Source organism: Acomys russatus, chromosome 5 (assembly GCF_903995435.1).
Source record: "Acomys russatus chromosome 5, mAcoRus1.1, whole genome shotgun sequence".
NCBI lineage: Eukaryota > Metazoa > Chordata > Mammalia > Rodentia > Muridae > Acomys > Acomys russatus.
In genome coordinates this window covers 65,370,405-65,388,084 of record NC_067141.1, presented here as the reverse complement: position 1 = coordinate 65,388,084, position 17,680 = coordinate 65,370,405, and the positions used below count along the sequence as shown (strand labels likewise).

Sequence of the window (17,680 nt, the reverse complement as noted above, 5' to 3'; positions counted from 1 at the left end):
GTTAGTGGTCAGGGACCATAGAAAAACGAGTGCCCCGAACAGCAAAGCAAGGACCTTACAGGTGGGGTGGAGGGAGGATACCCACCCCCATGACCCAACGATCCAGGCCTCCACTCTTGGGGATGTACTCACACAGGCACCGTCCTCAGCAGTTCCAGGATGCCCTGTCCATTCCACTGCTGGGCTGAGTGTAGCTCCTCAGTGCAGACACCAACAATCTGCAGCCCAGGACGAGATGCCACTGTGGTTTAATGGCCATCCCTCCTAGATGTCCAGCTACCCAGGTTCTCTCAGGGGCATCTCAAGTAGGGGGCTTAGAGCAGGGTCTCTTTCTAGGCTGGTGTTCCCAAAATGTGATGGCCCCCTTAGGAAGTGTTGCCCAGCTGAGAGATTCCTGAGTGCATAGACAGGCATGGGGGCCTGACCAGGTGTCTTGTGGGACACAATCTAGTTTTCGGCTACAGAAGAAACAAAGGGCAGCTTGAGCCTTATCAGGCCAGGCATTTAAGGACATGTGTGGTCAGGTAGCTGCTCCTGTAATAGCCACATGTTTGTGTAAATCTCTAGACCACCAGCTGAGCCTTCACCCAGACCTCATAACTGAAAGCAAGCAAGGGCAGCAGCTGAGGGGGGGTAGGGGGGATTCATACCCATGGGGGGTGGGGGGGAGTGCCCGATGTGAGGGAAGCCTGGGGCTGGCCCTCAGCTGGGAAGTCCCTCCTGCCTCTGTCACCGCAGTGTGATATCAAACCATCTGACTCAAGACAGCAGAGAAGACCAGGGGCAGCCTCCTGCTTCCCTCTCCCTTCTGTGGGCCCCTCTGCTCTGGACTTCCCAACACCTCACCTGGAGGAAAGTAACTATCCCAAAGGGTGTCCGGACAGGCTGCATCTGGGGGTCCTCTGTCAGCAGCATGTGCTGAATTCTCGACTCACTGTTATCCAAAGGGCTGTGCCAAGACACGTGGTCCCCACTACAGAAGGTGTTCTCTGTGGAGAGACATGAGGATCCTCAGCATTTGGATCCAGGCCTGGAATCTGCCCCGAGACCTCAGAGCCCAGGGTTGGGAGGCTCCCCACTCCCAGCCTCCTAGAACAGCCTGACGCACGCAAGAATTGCAGCTACTCCCAAAACACCAAATGGTCCCAAATGGCCTGCTGTGTTTGCCTTCGCTGGAAGAAGAGGACAGGCTACTGATGTGCGAGCTCACTTGGCTTGGGAAGGCCAAAGGCTTCTAGCATCTGATAGGCTTCTCCAGTACCTCCATGTCGGGGAAGGGCATGGCCAGTCAGGCCAAGAATGAGCTGCTTTCCAGTGTGGTCACTGGACCATCTGAGAGCAGAGGAGCAGTGGGAATCCTTCTTGGAAAAAACAACGGGGATTTCTGTGCTGGTGAATCAGCGCAGAAGGGAACAGTCAGCCTCATAGAGCCCTGGAGGCCTGCTGCCAGCTTCCCACAGGCAGATGGAAGGTTTCTGAGGAACACTGGAGACTTCAGGTAAATGGAGATCAGGGTAGTCCCTTCACCTCAGCAGACTGCTCAGGCTTGGGGAGCGGGGGCAGCTGCCTCTGTGAGAACACAGTAACTCCAGCCTCAGGACTGTGCTTCACAGAGGCCTACTACTTAAAATAAATAAATAAATAAAAAATAAAAAGTGCCAGGAGTAAAGGCACATGCATGTAATCCTAGCACTCAAGAGGTTAAGGCAAGAGGACAATACGTTGAGGCTAGCCTGGGCTACTTGTCAACATTGAAAAAATAAAAGTAAAAAACCAAATAGAACACCCCCATGCAGTGCTAAGTGCCTCCCCCCACCCTCAGCATGTGCTGCATTTACCAGTTCTTGGGCACCCACAGGCCTCAAATTCCCTGTGGAGCTGAGGATGGCCTCTAACTTCTAACCTCCTACTTTCCCCCCTAAGTGCTGAGATCGCAGATGTATGCCATCACACCCAGTTGTTGGTTCTTTTCGTTTGTTTGTTTTTGTGTTTTCCAGACAGGGTTTCTCTGTACAGCCCTAGCTGTCTTGGACTTGCTTTGTATACCAGTCTAGCCCTGAACTCACAGAGACCCGCCTGCCTCTGCCTCCCGAGTGCTGGGATTAAAAATGTGCATGGCTGCTTTGACTGCATGTACGTCTGTATTCCACTTACGTGCTTGGGGCCTGAGGAGACCAGAAGACGATATCAAGTTCCCTGGAACTGGAGTCTTATACATCTGTGAGCTGCCATGTGGGTGCTGGGAATCCAACTTGGGTGCGTCAGACCACTGAGCCATTTCTCCAGCCCTGACCACACCCAGTTTCATGAGTTGCTGGACACAGAGCCCAGAGCTCTGTGCAAGCTCGGCAAGCGGCCTCAACCCCCAGCTCCTCTCTATTTGTTTTCTTTCAACATAAAAGGAAGTACATAAGTTTCCACACTCCACTCATTTCCATAGCTTAGAGTTCATTCCACATCTGCTTGAGGGGAAACTCACTGGTTACACGTCCGTGTTTATGTCAAGGCAGGACACACCACACATGCCATGGCCACATGCACACCAGCCCAGAAGCATTTGTCCTCACTTGTCCTGACTGTCTTGTTCTGATCTGATTTCTCCCTGTGTCACCTAATATTACCCAGCCATTTCCCCAGGTAGACACAGGCTTGGGGAGTTGGCCACACTTCCCCAGTAGTCATTCAGGTGCGGACTGAGAAGGAGAAGGCGGGGCTACTGAGCAAGCCTCAGGCTCTGGGCTCCTGCTTGCACACTCCTGACCCCCTCTCTCCTTCCACTGCCATGTCTATAGTTTGCTGGAAGTAAGGACCAGCACGAGAGACTGAACCAATAATTAAAACTCTCACCAGACCCCCACCTACAATCTAGATGCCACTGACACAGACACTTTGGAAATTGATGCTTTTTCACAAGCCTTTCCAAAAAAGAAAAAAGACGATGCCAATACTGTTCTAATACCAAAATCAGACAAAAGAATTTAAGAAAATGAAAAAAAAGAAACCATAGACATTTAGAAAAAAAATTTCCAGCACAAGGGGGCTGTATATAAGACCAAGTAGGACTTATCCCAGAAGTGCAAGCTTGATTTAATTTAGAAATCAATACAACAGGGCTGAGGATGTAGCTCGGTTGGTAGTGTTTGCCTGGCATGCATAAGACCCTGGCTTTCATCCTTAGCATCAACCAGGTGTGGTGTAGACATCTGTAATCGTAGCACAAGGGAAGTGGAGACAAAAAAATAAAAATAAAAATAAATCAGAAATTCAGGTTGGAGAGATGGCTCAGAGGTTAAGGGCACTGGCTGCTCTTCCAGGGGACCTGAGTTCCATCGCCATGTGGGTGGCTCACAAATCATCTATACTGGGATCTGATGACCTCTTTTGGCATGCAGGTGGTCATGCAGATAGAGCATTTATATACATAAAATAAAATTTAAGAACCTTAAAAAAAAGAACTATCACATTTATAAGGGTTGCAGGTACAGAAGCAATGTGTAAAAACAATTTTTAGTTCTAGATACAAAAAATGAACAAACAGAAAACAAACAAAAATAATGTCTTTACAATAGAACCCAAAAGAATAAACTACTTGAAATACATTTAACAAGAGAATTAGAAACACGTGTGCTGAAATTTTCAAAATATTGTTGAAAGAAGTCACAGAAGAACTATGCACATGCCAAGCCATCCACTCAGAGGACAGCTTAACGAGGAGAGCAGCGTTACCCAGATTATCTGCAGCCGATGTAATCTCCCCAAGAATGTCAGATGCTTCTGTGAAAGTCACACACACTCTAAAACTCTTATGGAAATGCAAGAGATCAAGAAGAGCCAAAAACAAAATCTGAAACAAACAAAAGGAACGGATTCAAGTGGGAGTAGTCATGCATGCCCACTATGTACATTAAAACACAGGACCAGCACTCGGGAGGCAGAGGCAGGCGGATCTCTGTGAGTTTGAGGCCAACCTGGTCTAAAAAACGAGTCTAGGACAGCCAGGGCTACACAGAGGAACCCTGTCTCAAAAAAACAAAATTAACTGCCAGGCATGGTGGTGCATGCCTTTAATCCCAGCACTTGGGAGGCAGAGGCAGGTGGATCTCTGTGAGTTCAAGGCCAGCCTGGTCTACAAAGTGAGTCCAGGACAGCCAAGGCTATACAGAGAGATCCTGTTTCAAAAAAACAAAAACAAAAACAACAATAACAACAACAAAAATTAAATAAAATTAAAAGCCAATTATGCTAATTTGTTTGTTTTTTGAGACTGGTGTGTGTGTGTAGTCCTGGCTGTCCTTGAACTTCCTCTGTAGACCAGCCTGGTCTACAGAGGATCCGCCTGCTTCTACCTCCCAAAAGTACTAGGACTGAAGGTGTGCACCACCACTGCCCATCTTGATTATGCTTATTTTAATAGAAAAAAAAAAAAAACCACTAAAGAAACAAAAACCAAGGACTGGCATGTGGCTCAGAGATAGAGCATTTGTTGCTCTTGCAGAGAGCTGGGCTTTGGTTCCCAGCACCCCCATGGTAGCTCTCAACCATCTGTAACTTCAGTTCCAGGGACTGAAAGGACCCAAAGCCCTTTGATACCCAAGGGCACCAGGCATGCATGGGGTACACACACAGATATACGTGCACTCGTACACACAGATACACGTGCACTCGTACACACAGATATTTGTGCACTTGTACACACAGATACTCGTGCACTCATACACACAGATATACGCTCTCATACACACAGATATACGTGCACTCGTACACACAGATACTCGTGCACTCATACACACAGATATACGTGCACTCGTACACACAGATATACGTGCACTCGTACACAGATATACGTGCACTCGTACACACAGATATACGTGCACTCGTACACACAGATATACGCTCTCATACACATAGATATACATGCAGGCAAAACACTAGATAAATTAAAAAGCAAGCACCAAAGAGTATTTTCTAAGTATCAAAAAGGTTCTGAGCTCAACCCCTGGAACTGAAAATAAAGACCTAATCAATAAGAAAAGAAAAAAATGAACAAAGTTCATGGACTTAGTCTCCCCAATTTTATAGTTTGTCTATCTTTTCAGTGTTGAGAATCAAACTCAGGGCCTTAATACACTCAGGCTTGTGCTCTGCCCGTGAGCCCAGCACACTGCCGTGCACTCACTCAGTCCTCCCAGCTTTGAGCTGGACAACTACAGCAGCCGCATGAGTACAGTGCTGGCACAGGGGAGGCATCTGATCAATACAGCACAGTTGGGAGGACAGAAATAAAACTGCACACTTATGGTCATTAATTTTGACAACGGTGCCAAGACAACCCCGGGGGGTGGGGGGACTCTTTTCAGCAAATGGTGCTGGAACAACGGGCTACCCGAATTCAAAGGACTCAAATTGGATCTCTTCCTTATACCATAAACAAAAACTGACTCAAAATGGATCACAGACCTAACAGTGAGAATTAAAACTGCAAAACACTTAGAAGAAAACAAAGAAGTGTCAGATTAGGCACCAGTTCCTGGATGTAATACCGAAGGCACAAGCAACAATAGATAGACAGATTGAACTTCATCAAAATTAAAGCCGTTTTGTGCTGTACCATCACCAACAAGGAAGAAAAAGAGAAATGCAAATCACACCATGCCCACTTTACACCCATAGAATTGTAACCACACACAATAACAAAAACAAACCAGAAATGACAGTATTGGTGACTGATGGAGAAATCAGAGCCCTGGTGCCCTGCTCGTGGTGATGTCAAACAGCTGCTCTGGAAACAGTATGGCAGGCCCTCAAAAACTATAAAACAGAACTGCCATATGATCCAGAAGTTCCAATTTGGGGTGCATATTCAAAAGAACTGAAAGCGGGGACTTGAACAGATTGTGTGCCAGTGCTCACTGCAGCATTATTCATAATAGCAAAAAAGTGGAAGCCATCCGGATGCCTGTCAATAAACTAATGGACTAACAAAATGTGTAATTTACATAAAATGAAATACTATCTAGCACTCTAACCTGTGCTACCACATGGATGAACCTTGAAAACACTGTATTAAGTGAAATCAGGCAGAAAAGGAGAAATGGTTCAAGATTCCACTCATCAGAGAGGCCTCCTGTGTAGTCATGTTTACATGGCAATCTAGGACTAGTTTAACGGTATAAAGTTCAATCTGGGGAGATGAAAAAAGATGAATGGTGGAGTGGCTATATAGCCCTGTGAACAGGCTTAAAACTCAAGTATTTCAAGATGAAATTTTCAAGTTATTTACAATTGTAAAAAAGATGACCTACAGAATGGAAAAATATTGTCAAGCCAAAAACTTGTAAGTGCTCATGAAATATTAAGCATATTGTGTCCAGGATATATAGAGTGCTTACAACTCAATAAGACAAATAATTCAATTAAAATTGGGCAAAATAAGCAGGGCGTGGTAGCACACACCTTTAATCCCAGCACTAGAGAGGCAGAGGCAGGTGGATCTTCATGAGTTCGTGGCCAGTCTGGTCCACAAAAGAGTCCAAGACAGCCAAGATAGCACAGAGAAACCCTGTCTAGAAAAACTAAAAGAGTTTCTTCAAAGAAGATACAAACAGCCACTTAGCACATAAAAAGAGGTTCAATAGAGCTGGAGAAATGGCTCAGTGGTTAAGGGCACTGATTACTCTTCCAGAGGACCTGGGTTTAAATCGCAGCACCCATATGGCAGCTCACAACTGTCTGTAACTACCAAGATCTGACACTCTCACATAGACAGACATGCAGGCAAAAACTAATACACACAAAAGTAAATACATTTAAAAAATATTGGAGGGAAGGAGAGAGGGAGAGAGAGAGGGAGAGAGGGAGAGAGAGAGAGAGAGAGAGAAAAGCCAGGTATTGTAGTGCACGTCTTTAATCCCAGCACTCGGGAGGCAGAGGCAGGCTGATCTCTGTGAGTTCAAGACCAGCCTACAAAGCAGAGTTCAGGACAGCCAAGATACACAAGAAACCCTATCTCAAAAAAACAAACAAACAAGAAACAAAACAACAACAAGTCATGCAAAAGAAGAGGAAGAAGATGAGGAGACGGTGACAATATTGGAGTGAGGAGGCAAAGGAGAGGACACCAAGCCGTTACAGCCTCAGGCTCAGCAGGCAGCCCACGGACGTCGGCGCACACTGCCTGCACTGCACAGCACACATCTGTGTGACAGCCCACGGACGTCGGCGCACACTGCCTGCACTGCACAGCACACATCTGTGTGACAGCCCACGGACGTCGGCGCACACTGCCGGCACTGCACAGCACACATCTGTGTGACAGCCCACGGACGTCGGCGCACACTGCCTGCACTGCACAGCACACATCTGTGTGACAGCCCACGGACGTCGGCGCACACTGCCTGCACTGCACAGCACACATCTGTGTGACAGCCCACGGACGTCGGCGCACACTGCCGGCACTGCACAGCACACATCTGTGTGACAGCCCATGGACGTCGGCGCACACTGCCTGCACTGCACAGCACACATCTGTGTGACAGCCCACGGACGTCGGTGCACACTGCCTGCACTGCACAACACACATCTGTGTGACAGCCCACGACGCCGGCGCACACCACTGCCTGCACTGCACAGCACACATCTGTGTGACAGCCCACGGATGCTGGCGCACACCACTGCCTGCACAGCACAGCACACATCTGTGTGACAGCCCACGGATGCTGGCGCACACTGCCTGCACTGCACAGCACACATCTGTGTGACAGCCCACGACGCCGGCACACACCACTGCCTGCACTGCACAGCACACATCTGTGTGACAGGACAACAGTTTACTAGTCACAGTTGAGGGAAGCATCTTGAGACTGCCAATCATGCTGCGAGTTAGTGAGGATGGGCATTTCCCACGCTCACCCACACCAAGAGCTCTGCCGTATGTGTGCCCCTGTATCATTCACTATTTATCCCCAGACACTAACATACCTTTTCCCCAAACAAACTTAAAAAAAAATATTTTATTTAATTTTAATGTGCCTTAGTATGAGAGTGTCAGATCTTGGAGTTACAGACAGTTGTGAGCTGCCATGTGGGTGCTGGGAATTGAACCCGGGCCCTTTGGAAGAGCAGGCATTGCTCTTAACCACTGAGCCATCTCTCCAGCCCCAAACAAACCTTTAAAACGTTGTTGATTTCACGTTTTTTGCCTGCCTGGATGTATGGGCCCCATGTGCATGCAGTGCCCTAGGAGAACAGAAGAGGGCGCCAGATCCCCTGGAACTGGTGTTACAGAAGGTTGTGAGTGCTGTTTGGTGGTGGGAACCACACCTGGGTCTCTGCAAGAGCAGCAGGTGCTTGTGACAGCTAAGCCACCTCCCTCTCCAGCCTCGCAACAAGCCTAGTTTTTCTTTGGTGCTGGGCATGGGACCCAGGACTCACACATTGGGCATGACGTATGACTTCTACCACCCAACACTCCCATCCCAGCAAAGTTACTGAAACAACAACTTTGTATCATCATACTGAGGAAAATAAGCTGAAGATTAGTGTTGTTAATCTACCATTAAGTAAACCTGACAGCTCCAAAACGGCACAGAAGAAATAACTCCTGTGTTCCAGCTGAGAGTGGTGCCAGGCTACTGAAGAAGGGAGTGAACGGAGTTCTCACTGCTCTGAGGTCAGGCCATGGCACAGTGGTGAACTCTGGAGTTTGGAGGCCTCTGCCCCTTACTAGTTGTGACCTTAGGCAACGTGCCTAATCAGTGTCTAAGCTTGGTTCCTGGCCTGTACTCAGTGTATGCCAATGTACCACTGCCATGTGCTGGAACACCGCAGACACTCCCTACCAAAGTGTACTTGCCAGAAAACAGGACAGCCACTGAGCCTGTAGTAACAGGAAGAGCCCAGTAGATGGTGCCATTGCTCCTGACTTACAAACAGATGGCCAGACCCTACAGGCTTGTCCTGTGGTTCAGAAGGACTGAACTACCACAAACCAGGCGAGGATTCAGACTGGACACAAGGAAAAGGTTGGAAAAGTTTAGAGCTTTTATCAACCATTATTGACACTGATTTAAAAATAAATGGTTGCAAACCCAAACTGCTTAAACATGAATGATCAAATAGCACCCTGTTCAGTCTTAATTTGGGAAGGGGTTTACCTTAGGAAGTAATGAAGAGATCCTGAGGCTAGAAATGTCTCAGGCCATGCTGCTGCTCCAGGGCCAACACACGTCACCCTGAACACGTGTGTGCCGAGAATACAAAAGGCATTACTGCATTAAGAGGCATCAACAAAGAGCCGAGCTTTGCAGGAAGTGTTTTCTGAGCATGACACACTAACAGGACTCTCCAGCGAAAGACAGGTCTGTAGTGGCCAAAAATAGTCTTTCTTAACAATGGAAGAGCCCTGGCCACAGTTTTCAAGCTAGGGACAAAGCCACAAAAGGCTCATTCTTGAGTCCAACATGGTCTTTATGCCCTGGACTCTAGGCCCTATTCTGTGGGAAGCCACCACAGGTCTCAACATAGGCCCCAGAGCCCCGCCCCAGGAAGCTCAGGCCCTTCAGAGGGGTTTTCAAATGCTAATAAAGCCTTGGTCAGAGGCCCAGCTGTCCAGCCAGGGGCTAGAGGGGCTCTTTCTCCTCTGGTTCCTTAAGTCTCCTCACCAAGAGAGACTGGAAATCCTGGGGTCAGCACTAGTCTGTAAAAGGCCATTGCCTGTGGGGGCTGGGGAGAGGCTTTGCCTCCCTTCCTTCCTGTGAGCCCTCAGCCCTCCCTGACTCAAGCCTAAAGAGAGCCAGTTCCAGTCAAAGACATGCCCTGCTTGAGAGGACTCATGAACCCACAGGGTACATTCCTCAGCATCCACTCCGTGTGTGTGTGTGTGTGTGTGTGTGTGTGTGTGTGTGTTGGGGTATGAATGTATATGTGTGTGTGTATGTGGTTTTGTACATGAGTGTATGTGTGTGGGTTGTTTGGTTTGGTTTTCTGAGACAGGGTTTCTCTGTGTAGCCCTGGCTGTCCTGGACTCACTTTGTAGACCAGGTTGGCCTTGAACTCACCGCAATCCATCTGCCTCTGCCTCACAAGTGCTGGGATTAAAGGCATGTGCCACCACTGGCCTGTATGTATATATGTATGTGTGTTTGTATATATGTGTTTGTGTGTATGTGTGTCTGTATGTTTGTGTATATGTGTATATGAGTGTGTCTCTGTGTGTGTATGTTGTATATATGTTTGCATGTTTGTATATGTATGTATATATATATATGTTTTTGTGTATGTACATAATTGTAAGCCTAGTGCTGAATGGGTGTGGAAACTCTCATGGATGCCTCAAATTAGCCTTGCCCCATCCCCACCTCCCCAGAGTGCAGCTTTAGTTACAGTGGTCTGAAGCGTGACTGGCCAGGATATAATAAATTAGCAAAATTTAGGGCTATGGGTTACAGGAAACAGCTATTGTTTGAAAAATAATTAGCCCTGCCTTTGAAACACTGAAAAAAATGTGAACACATTCCCCAAGGGCCCCAAATCCATCCCAGTGCTGGAGCATGATGGTCTGGCTACCCGCGTTCTACGTTGAGTACAGTCCACAGGGCTCCTCGGAAGAGTGGGGCCCCACCCCCATCTGGCCTTCAGAACTGAGGAGTTTGGAGCCAGAGAAGAAGATTACACTTCTTTTGGGGGTTGTGTGGCTGAGCAAATGTTCCTAGTGGTTTGCGCACCCTAGAACGACCATGGGCCTTCTAAGGACAATAATAAGAAATAGGACAGAGGGGCAACAAGTCTAATGAACCTACGTGATAGAAGAAAAGGCAACCTCCCCCTCGCCCAGTTGTTCTCTGATCTCCATGCTGCGTCACACTCACACACACACTCTCTCTCTCTCCTCTCTCAATAGACACTAAATGAAAAGAAAGCAGCTGGGTAGTGGTGGTGCACGCCTCTAATCTCAGCACTTGGGAGGCAGAGGCAGGAGAATCTCTGTGAGTTCGAGGTCAGCCTGGTCTACAAAGTGAGTCCAGGACAGCCAAGGCTACACAGAGAAACCCTGTCTGGAAAAACCAAAAGAAAAAAGTAGCTGAACTGTGCTAGGCATCAAGTCTGTTCAGGTGCTTTACAGAGGAGGAAAATGGTTGGAGACCCAAGACGGACTGAATATTCAGGCCTGGCAATTGTGAGGTCAGCCTCTCATAGCACAGCAGCCACGCTGTCTTAAGGAGTCTTGTCTTGTTTGTTCCTGCAGGGCTGTGCTGGGAACCAAACCTAGGGCCATGGAAAAACTGGGAAAGCACTGTGCCCCAGAGCTGCTCCCAGCTCATCTTTTTTTGTTTTGTTTTGTTTTTTGTTTTTTGAGTCAGGGTTTCTCTGTGTAGCCTTGGCTGTCCTGGACTCAGTTTATAAATCAGGCTGACCTCAAACTCACAGAGATCCACCTGCCTCTGCCTCCTGAGTGCTGGGCTTAAAGGTGTGCGCCACCACGCCTGGCCAGCTCATCTTCTTATGCTTTGGTATTCACAGATCACAGTGCCAATGCCGTGTGGCCTCTCTGGGTTCTAGGACACACCAGCTATGCTCCCAGACTGCTGAGGAAGGAGGGGCCAGTTAGGATGTGCTCCCTCTATGGAGGAGCCAGGGTGAAGCCAAACACATGGAGAGATTCTGGAAACTACCAACTCCATTCCATGGCCCAAGTTGCTGCTGTGACTGCTGGGGCAGCTCAGTGGAGCTGGTGGCAGATAAATAGGTCGGAACAAGCATCATGACTCCCAAGAGGTGGCTGAGTCAGTCAGGCAGTGCATGGAATAAAGCTCAAAGCCAATTCTCTTGGTTCTGCTAAGCCCAAACATTTCTGATTGGGCCCCCTGACTGCCCTCACCACATCTCTCTATAAGCTCACCCCAATCTTGACAGCTCTAGCAGGGGCATTTTCCCTACTCTAAGCCATGCTGAAGAGAAGTGGGTTGCATATATCTAGTTTTTTGCTACCAAGCTCCGCAGCCCTTAGCACACACATGCAATGCTAACCTCGTTTGGGGAAGAGGTTGACCCCGCACCGATACTGAGGTCACTCACTGTGGTTCCTCCAGTCAGCCTCCACATCTGTCCACAAGACAGCACTTACTCATCAAAAGAGGACAGCAGACTCCCTTCCCGTTGAGGCTGACCCTTTCCCTGAGGGGGATCAAATGCAGCTGTGATTGAGCACTTCAGCAGGAGCCTGAGCCCCCTCCCCCTCCACACATAACCCCACCCAAAAGCTACAGCTAAGAGTTCTGTCTGTAGCAAGGCTCATGTCAGGAACTGAGAAAGCACACATCACACAGGAGCAAAATCAAAGTACGGTCTGGGTAATTAATTCTCTTTTTAACACTTGACCTTCTCCTGCAGGGAGAGGCAAGGATGCGCCACTCCGGAGCTTTGAAGCTTCAGCTGTACAGACTTGCACCCCTGCCTTCCTACACATGCGCACACAGCAGCAGCCCTACTGCAGGGCTTCCAAGCAAATGCTACAGCAAAGGGTTAAGGTGGAGCCATTCTCTAAGAAATAAGAACAACAAGCAAACAAACTGTGTGCACAGATTTTCTATATGTAGGGTCAGTGGCTCTTTTGTGGCTAAAAGGCCAAGTCCTTCCTAGCTGAGCTGTTGTAGATAGGAGCCAGTTACGAAGTTCTTCCCACCTGGTCAAGTGGTAGAAGAAAAAATTTCCTCCTCCAACCTCATTGGACCTCCTTTTGAACACTCTGAAACTTGAAACATTCATTTGAATGAGGTTCCTGATTTTATACACACACACACACACACAACACACACACACACACACATATATATTCTTTTTCTTTTTAGATTTTTTTTTCTGGACTCACTTTGTAGACCAGGCTGGCCTCCAACTCACAGAGATCCACCTACTGGGATTCAAGGCATACGCCACCATGCCCAGCGGGGTCCCTGATATTAATTTGGCTCAATGTGATTGCAAGACTCCAAAATGAGAAATGAATAGGCATATCACACGATTAAGAGGGGGAAAGATGAGGGGAGGTGCCAACTTATAATCCCAGCACTTAAGGAGGCAGATGCAGTGGGATTTTTGAGACCCTTTTGCAAAATGAAAGAAAAGCAAGAAGCAATACGCAGGGTAGTTATTAGAATACAGTTGATTCGGCTGGCCTCTTCGAGGTCCTAGCAAACGCTATTCATCACCTGCTGCGGCCAGATGCACCAGGTGTGTGCTAGATAGACAGGCCCTGGCCACTTCTAGCTCATGCTCCAGCTCTCCCCCTCTCTCTCCCTTCTCCCTTCTTCGTCCCCCACTGCCCCCTCCCTCCCTTCCCCCTAAATAAAGCTCCTTTATACCAGATCTGTTGCATGGCATAGCTCCTGGGGGCCGGGGCAACACCTTGGCATGGGCCTCCACGGTGCCACTCTACCACTGCATACTATATACCCTAACAGTAGCCTCCTAGGTTTTGTCTGGCATCAAAAGGAGCTGGAACAGATTAGAAACGTAACCAAGGAAGATACAAAGCTGTGCCCCTAGGAATTTTTTCGAACACCTTTCACTTTATTGGGGCATGATGGCACACATCTTGAATCCAGGCACTTGAAAGGCAAAGGCAGGTGGGTCTTTTGAATTCCTGTCCAGTCAAAGTCACACAATGAGACCCTGTCTCAAACTAAAACAAACCAAAAACCTCTCCCTTCCCAGCTTCCTTCCTCTTGCTCAGAGTCACAGTCACAGAGAGGACTGACTACATAGAAAACCCCTTTCGTAGTCAAGGAAGCTTAGTACACTGCAATTACGGGTCACAGCAGAGAGGCTTATACCCCAAATAAGTCTCCAGGGCAAGCAAAGGCAGACTGTGGGTCCCTCACCTCACCATGGTCCAAGAAGGACACCTCACAGATTCCCAAGCCGCAGCCCATGGTTATTGCTAGTAAAACCCCACAGATTTCTTCTAACCAGATGTTTTTTCTATGCACTAAAAACACAAACAAGCCCTAGGCCTGGAGAGATGGCTCAGTGGTTAAAAGCACTGGCTACTCTTCTAGAGGACCTAGGTTCAATTCCTAGCACCCACATCTGGAGGCTTATATTTGTCTATAACTACAGGAGTTATATCCTCCAGAAGGCTCCAACTTGTGGTCACTTACATCCCAATACATAATTAAAAATAAAATAAAGAAATGGCTGCATGGTGGTAGCACATGTGTTTAATCCCAACACTTGGGGATCTTGGTGAGTTCGAGGACAGCCTGGTCCAGGACAGCCACGGCCACAGAGAAACTCTGTCTCAAAACAACAAAAACAATAATAATAAAGATGGCGGTGGTGGTCCTGGGTCATGCTAGACACGGTGGCACACCTTTTTAACACCAAAACCTAGGAGGATCACAGGTTCGGGTACATCCTGGGTTACATAGTTTCAGATCACCCTTGGCTACACAGAGACCCTGTCAGAGTAAAGCAAGATAAATAAAAAATCCAGAAAATCAAGTGGCCTCTGGGCCAGTCATCTAAGTACCCAAATCAGCATTGCTTAACTAACAGGAGACTGCCCGAGCTTTTCCAGAGTTGTTTCTGAGACGATGGATCTACTTCCTGCCATGTTAGGAAAGGGTTCCAGACCCTCTAGTTAAATTCCACAAAAAGGGAAAAGAACAAAGAAGAGGCAAATCCTTTGCCACATGGCGAGACTGCAGACATTTTTAAGCACCTGCTGTGGGTCAGAGCTCAGCTCTGCCAGCCCTGCCTGGAGACAGGGCTGCCTTGGTTTCCTTGCCTCTCTAGCCAGCTGTTCTTCACCCACTGCACAGCTCAGACAGGCTGTCAGGCAGAAAGCAAGCCTTGTCTGGATCCACCCTAATTTACCAGTATGCTATGTAGAAAGTGGCAGCTAGGAGGATGGCATGCAAAGGAGCATGGGTAAAGGACAGATCCTAGCTGTCTGCACCGCTGTTCCAGGCTCTTCCAGATTCCCTTCCCTCTCTGGTAAAGGTAAGAGAGGAAGGACAAGCAATTCTACGTGACGTGGCTGTAGGAAGAGGCAGTAATGGTGACTGGTGATAGCATTTTGGTACCTTGGCCAGACATAGAAACGCTGTTTTTCCACCCTGGCCACTCGGTACTTTCCAAGATGGCCTCAGGGCTGTTGTATTCTATCCAAGAAAAACCACACCCTCACAGTCTAACACTGGTCTGCTGGGCCTTTAAAGTCTCTGGTCTCAGAGAACTTATTATTGGAATCGGGCCAGCTTTGAAGGACTAAGACTTGGAAGACTCCTGTGACTTCTCTGGACTTTAGAGGTGACACAGCCTCTTCTTTGGTGCGGGGGCTCCGGGCAGGTGAGTGTACAGCAGCAGTCCTGGCCAGCAACACCAAGACTGTGCATTCCTTCTTAAAGAGCAGCTGGGCATAGGCACCAAACTGCAAATGTGCAGACTGCATGACCTGGCAACCCACTTTAGGAATTTGCCCTCAGCTAAGAGGACACAGCTGCAAGTTGCATAAACTGGGGGTTGGGGGGGGGGGTGGGGGCTGGAGATAACCTGGAAGCTCATCGAGAGGAGTCTGCCATGCTACTTCCATGCAAGGGCACACACTGGCTGTCACAACCGTTGCTACTGAGCACAGCTCCAAAGACTTCAAGCGGCACCATGTTGTAGAGGTGACCCTCTCTCACATTGCGTTACAGTATGTCTCTGTATATTCAGTTGTTAACTGCTGAACCAGCAGTGAGCTAAATGCTAGCAGAATCTGGTATTGCTGCTGCTATTGAGGAATTTCCTGTCTCAATGTTGTGTAAAAATTACTCCCCAGTTATCTCTGACTGGCTAATAAAGAAGTTAAAGAGCCAATGACCGGGGAGAGGAGACAGTAGGCAGGACTTCCGTTTCCGGATTGGGGAGTCCCAGGGAAAGAGGGAGAGGGAGAAGAGGAGAAGATCACCGGGCAGTGAGGAGGCGGCCATGGGGAGGTGGCCATGGGGAGGTGGCCATGGGGAGGAGGCCAGGCCCGAAGAAGGGAAAGGTGCTATGCCAGGAGGAGGCCACCATGGAGAAGTCACCATGGGGACAAAGACCGAGCAGAGGAGGCCAGGGGGAGGCTGGAGGACAGGTAACAGGGCACGTGGCTGGGGAGTAGGCCAGGCTAGCACAGTCGAGTTTGAATTGATTGATACCTGCCCAGTTTTATGTTTCTAGTATCAGCTGGATATTTTAGCAGTGGCAAAAACAATAAAGTTATAGTTGAGGAATGAAAGTGTTCCAGCTATGACAGACATTAGCAAGTGTGTGACTGAACCGCCCTGTGAAGAGAGGGAGAGGACACAGACTTCAGAGTTCAGGTCACCACACTGCTCAGCATGGGAGGACCCAGATACACCCAACGGAAGCTGACAGCATCCTGTTCTCCTAAATCATCGAATCCAAGCAAGGTCAGCTTGGAGGCAGGTAGGCCACTGGTGCTCCAGAGCGCACCTCAGGCGTGTGCTTCCCTGGGGCTAAGGGCTTCAGGCAGAAAAAGGACCCCATAGCTGTTGTGGGGCCTCGCTGGTCTCACAGTGTCACCCAGCCTGACTTTGGACTCCTCCACATTGTGGAGTTACGGAGGGTTGTGAGCTGCCATGTGGGTGCTGAGATTTGAACCTGGGTCCTCTGGAAGAGCACTCAGTGCTCAAAACCACTGAGCCATCTAGCTAGCAGGCTGGTACAAGAAAGGAAGTAGCAGGGACTCAGCCCCACCCATCACACTATCTATGACTACCCTCTTTTAGTTCCACATGTCCATGTTGGGGACAGGCTGTTAGCACAATTGGGAGGAGGCAGGAGCTCAAAATCATCTTTGACTACCCAATGAGTTTGAGGCCAGCCTGGGTTACAGATGACCCTGTCTCAAAAAACTCAAATAAGCAACAACCAAAATAAATCCCCACGAACACTATTATTGCTTCCACGTGTGATGTCAGGAAGTGGACCCAGAGTTCCCATACCTAAAACTGTTCCTCAGATGAAGTACGGTGTGCATTTCACCTTGTTGAACTGGGGATTTGAAGCCAGGAAGCCTGACACTTGGGGCCCTGAAACATTGCTCCACAGTCTTCTCTAAACCCATGGGTATGGTCATCAAAACCAAACAAAGAACAAATTTAAATAAATAAATAAGCCTATTGAGAGTGGTCAGAAGTCTGAGTCTATCCCTCAACTCTCCTCACCAGGGGCCTTCAGTGCCCCCCTGCAGGGAGCATCCCTAAAATGCAGGTGACATAAACAAAGGAGTCACATTCAGCTTGAAAGCTAAGCAATTAAGACTCCACAGGAGAGCAGAGATGAGAGACCCAGCCTAAGGGTGAATTATCTCAGCTTAATGCCTATTAAATAGCGTCTTTGTACCAAAGACCCAAGGGGTTCACCAAGGTCTGCAAGGAGGATACAGACCAGGGAAGCCAAAGGAATTTGCCTCAGTCATGTCTCCCCCCCACCCCGCCCCCAGCAGCTCAGCGGGAGCCCACTCCCTCCTCAGGGAAGCTCTAGCTACAGGGATCCCTCTGGCCAAGGCACAGAAGGAAGCTCAGGCAATCCCATCCTCAGACTCTGCACTTGGGCATTATTCAGAGGTGGGAGACAGTTTCCCAGGGAAAGTTAGGCTTTTCAGTGAGTGGCCAGATGCTCGTCTTTGTGG

The 17,680-nt window shown here is 48.5% G+C and overlaps 1 protein-coding gene across 2 annotated transcripts in view; it reads right to left on the bottom strand.

Moving 5' to 3' along the window:
- The window catches only part of Sufu (SUFU negative regulator of hedgehog signaling), a 100,131-nt gene that overhangs the window by 38,089 nt on the left and 44,362 nt on the right, over positions 1–17,680 (bottom strand). For both annotated transcript variants that reach the window (XM_051146706.1, XM_051146707.1), the window contains exons 4-5: positions 847–989; positions 133–218 (exon numbers count right to left, since the gene is read on the bottom strand). In XM_051146706.1, coding sequence (XP_051002663.1) covers positions 133–218; positions 847–989 — 229 coding nt within the window. The remainder of the gene's footprint in view (positions 1–132; positions 219–846; positions 990–17,680) is intronic.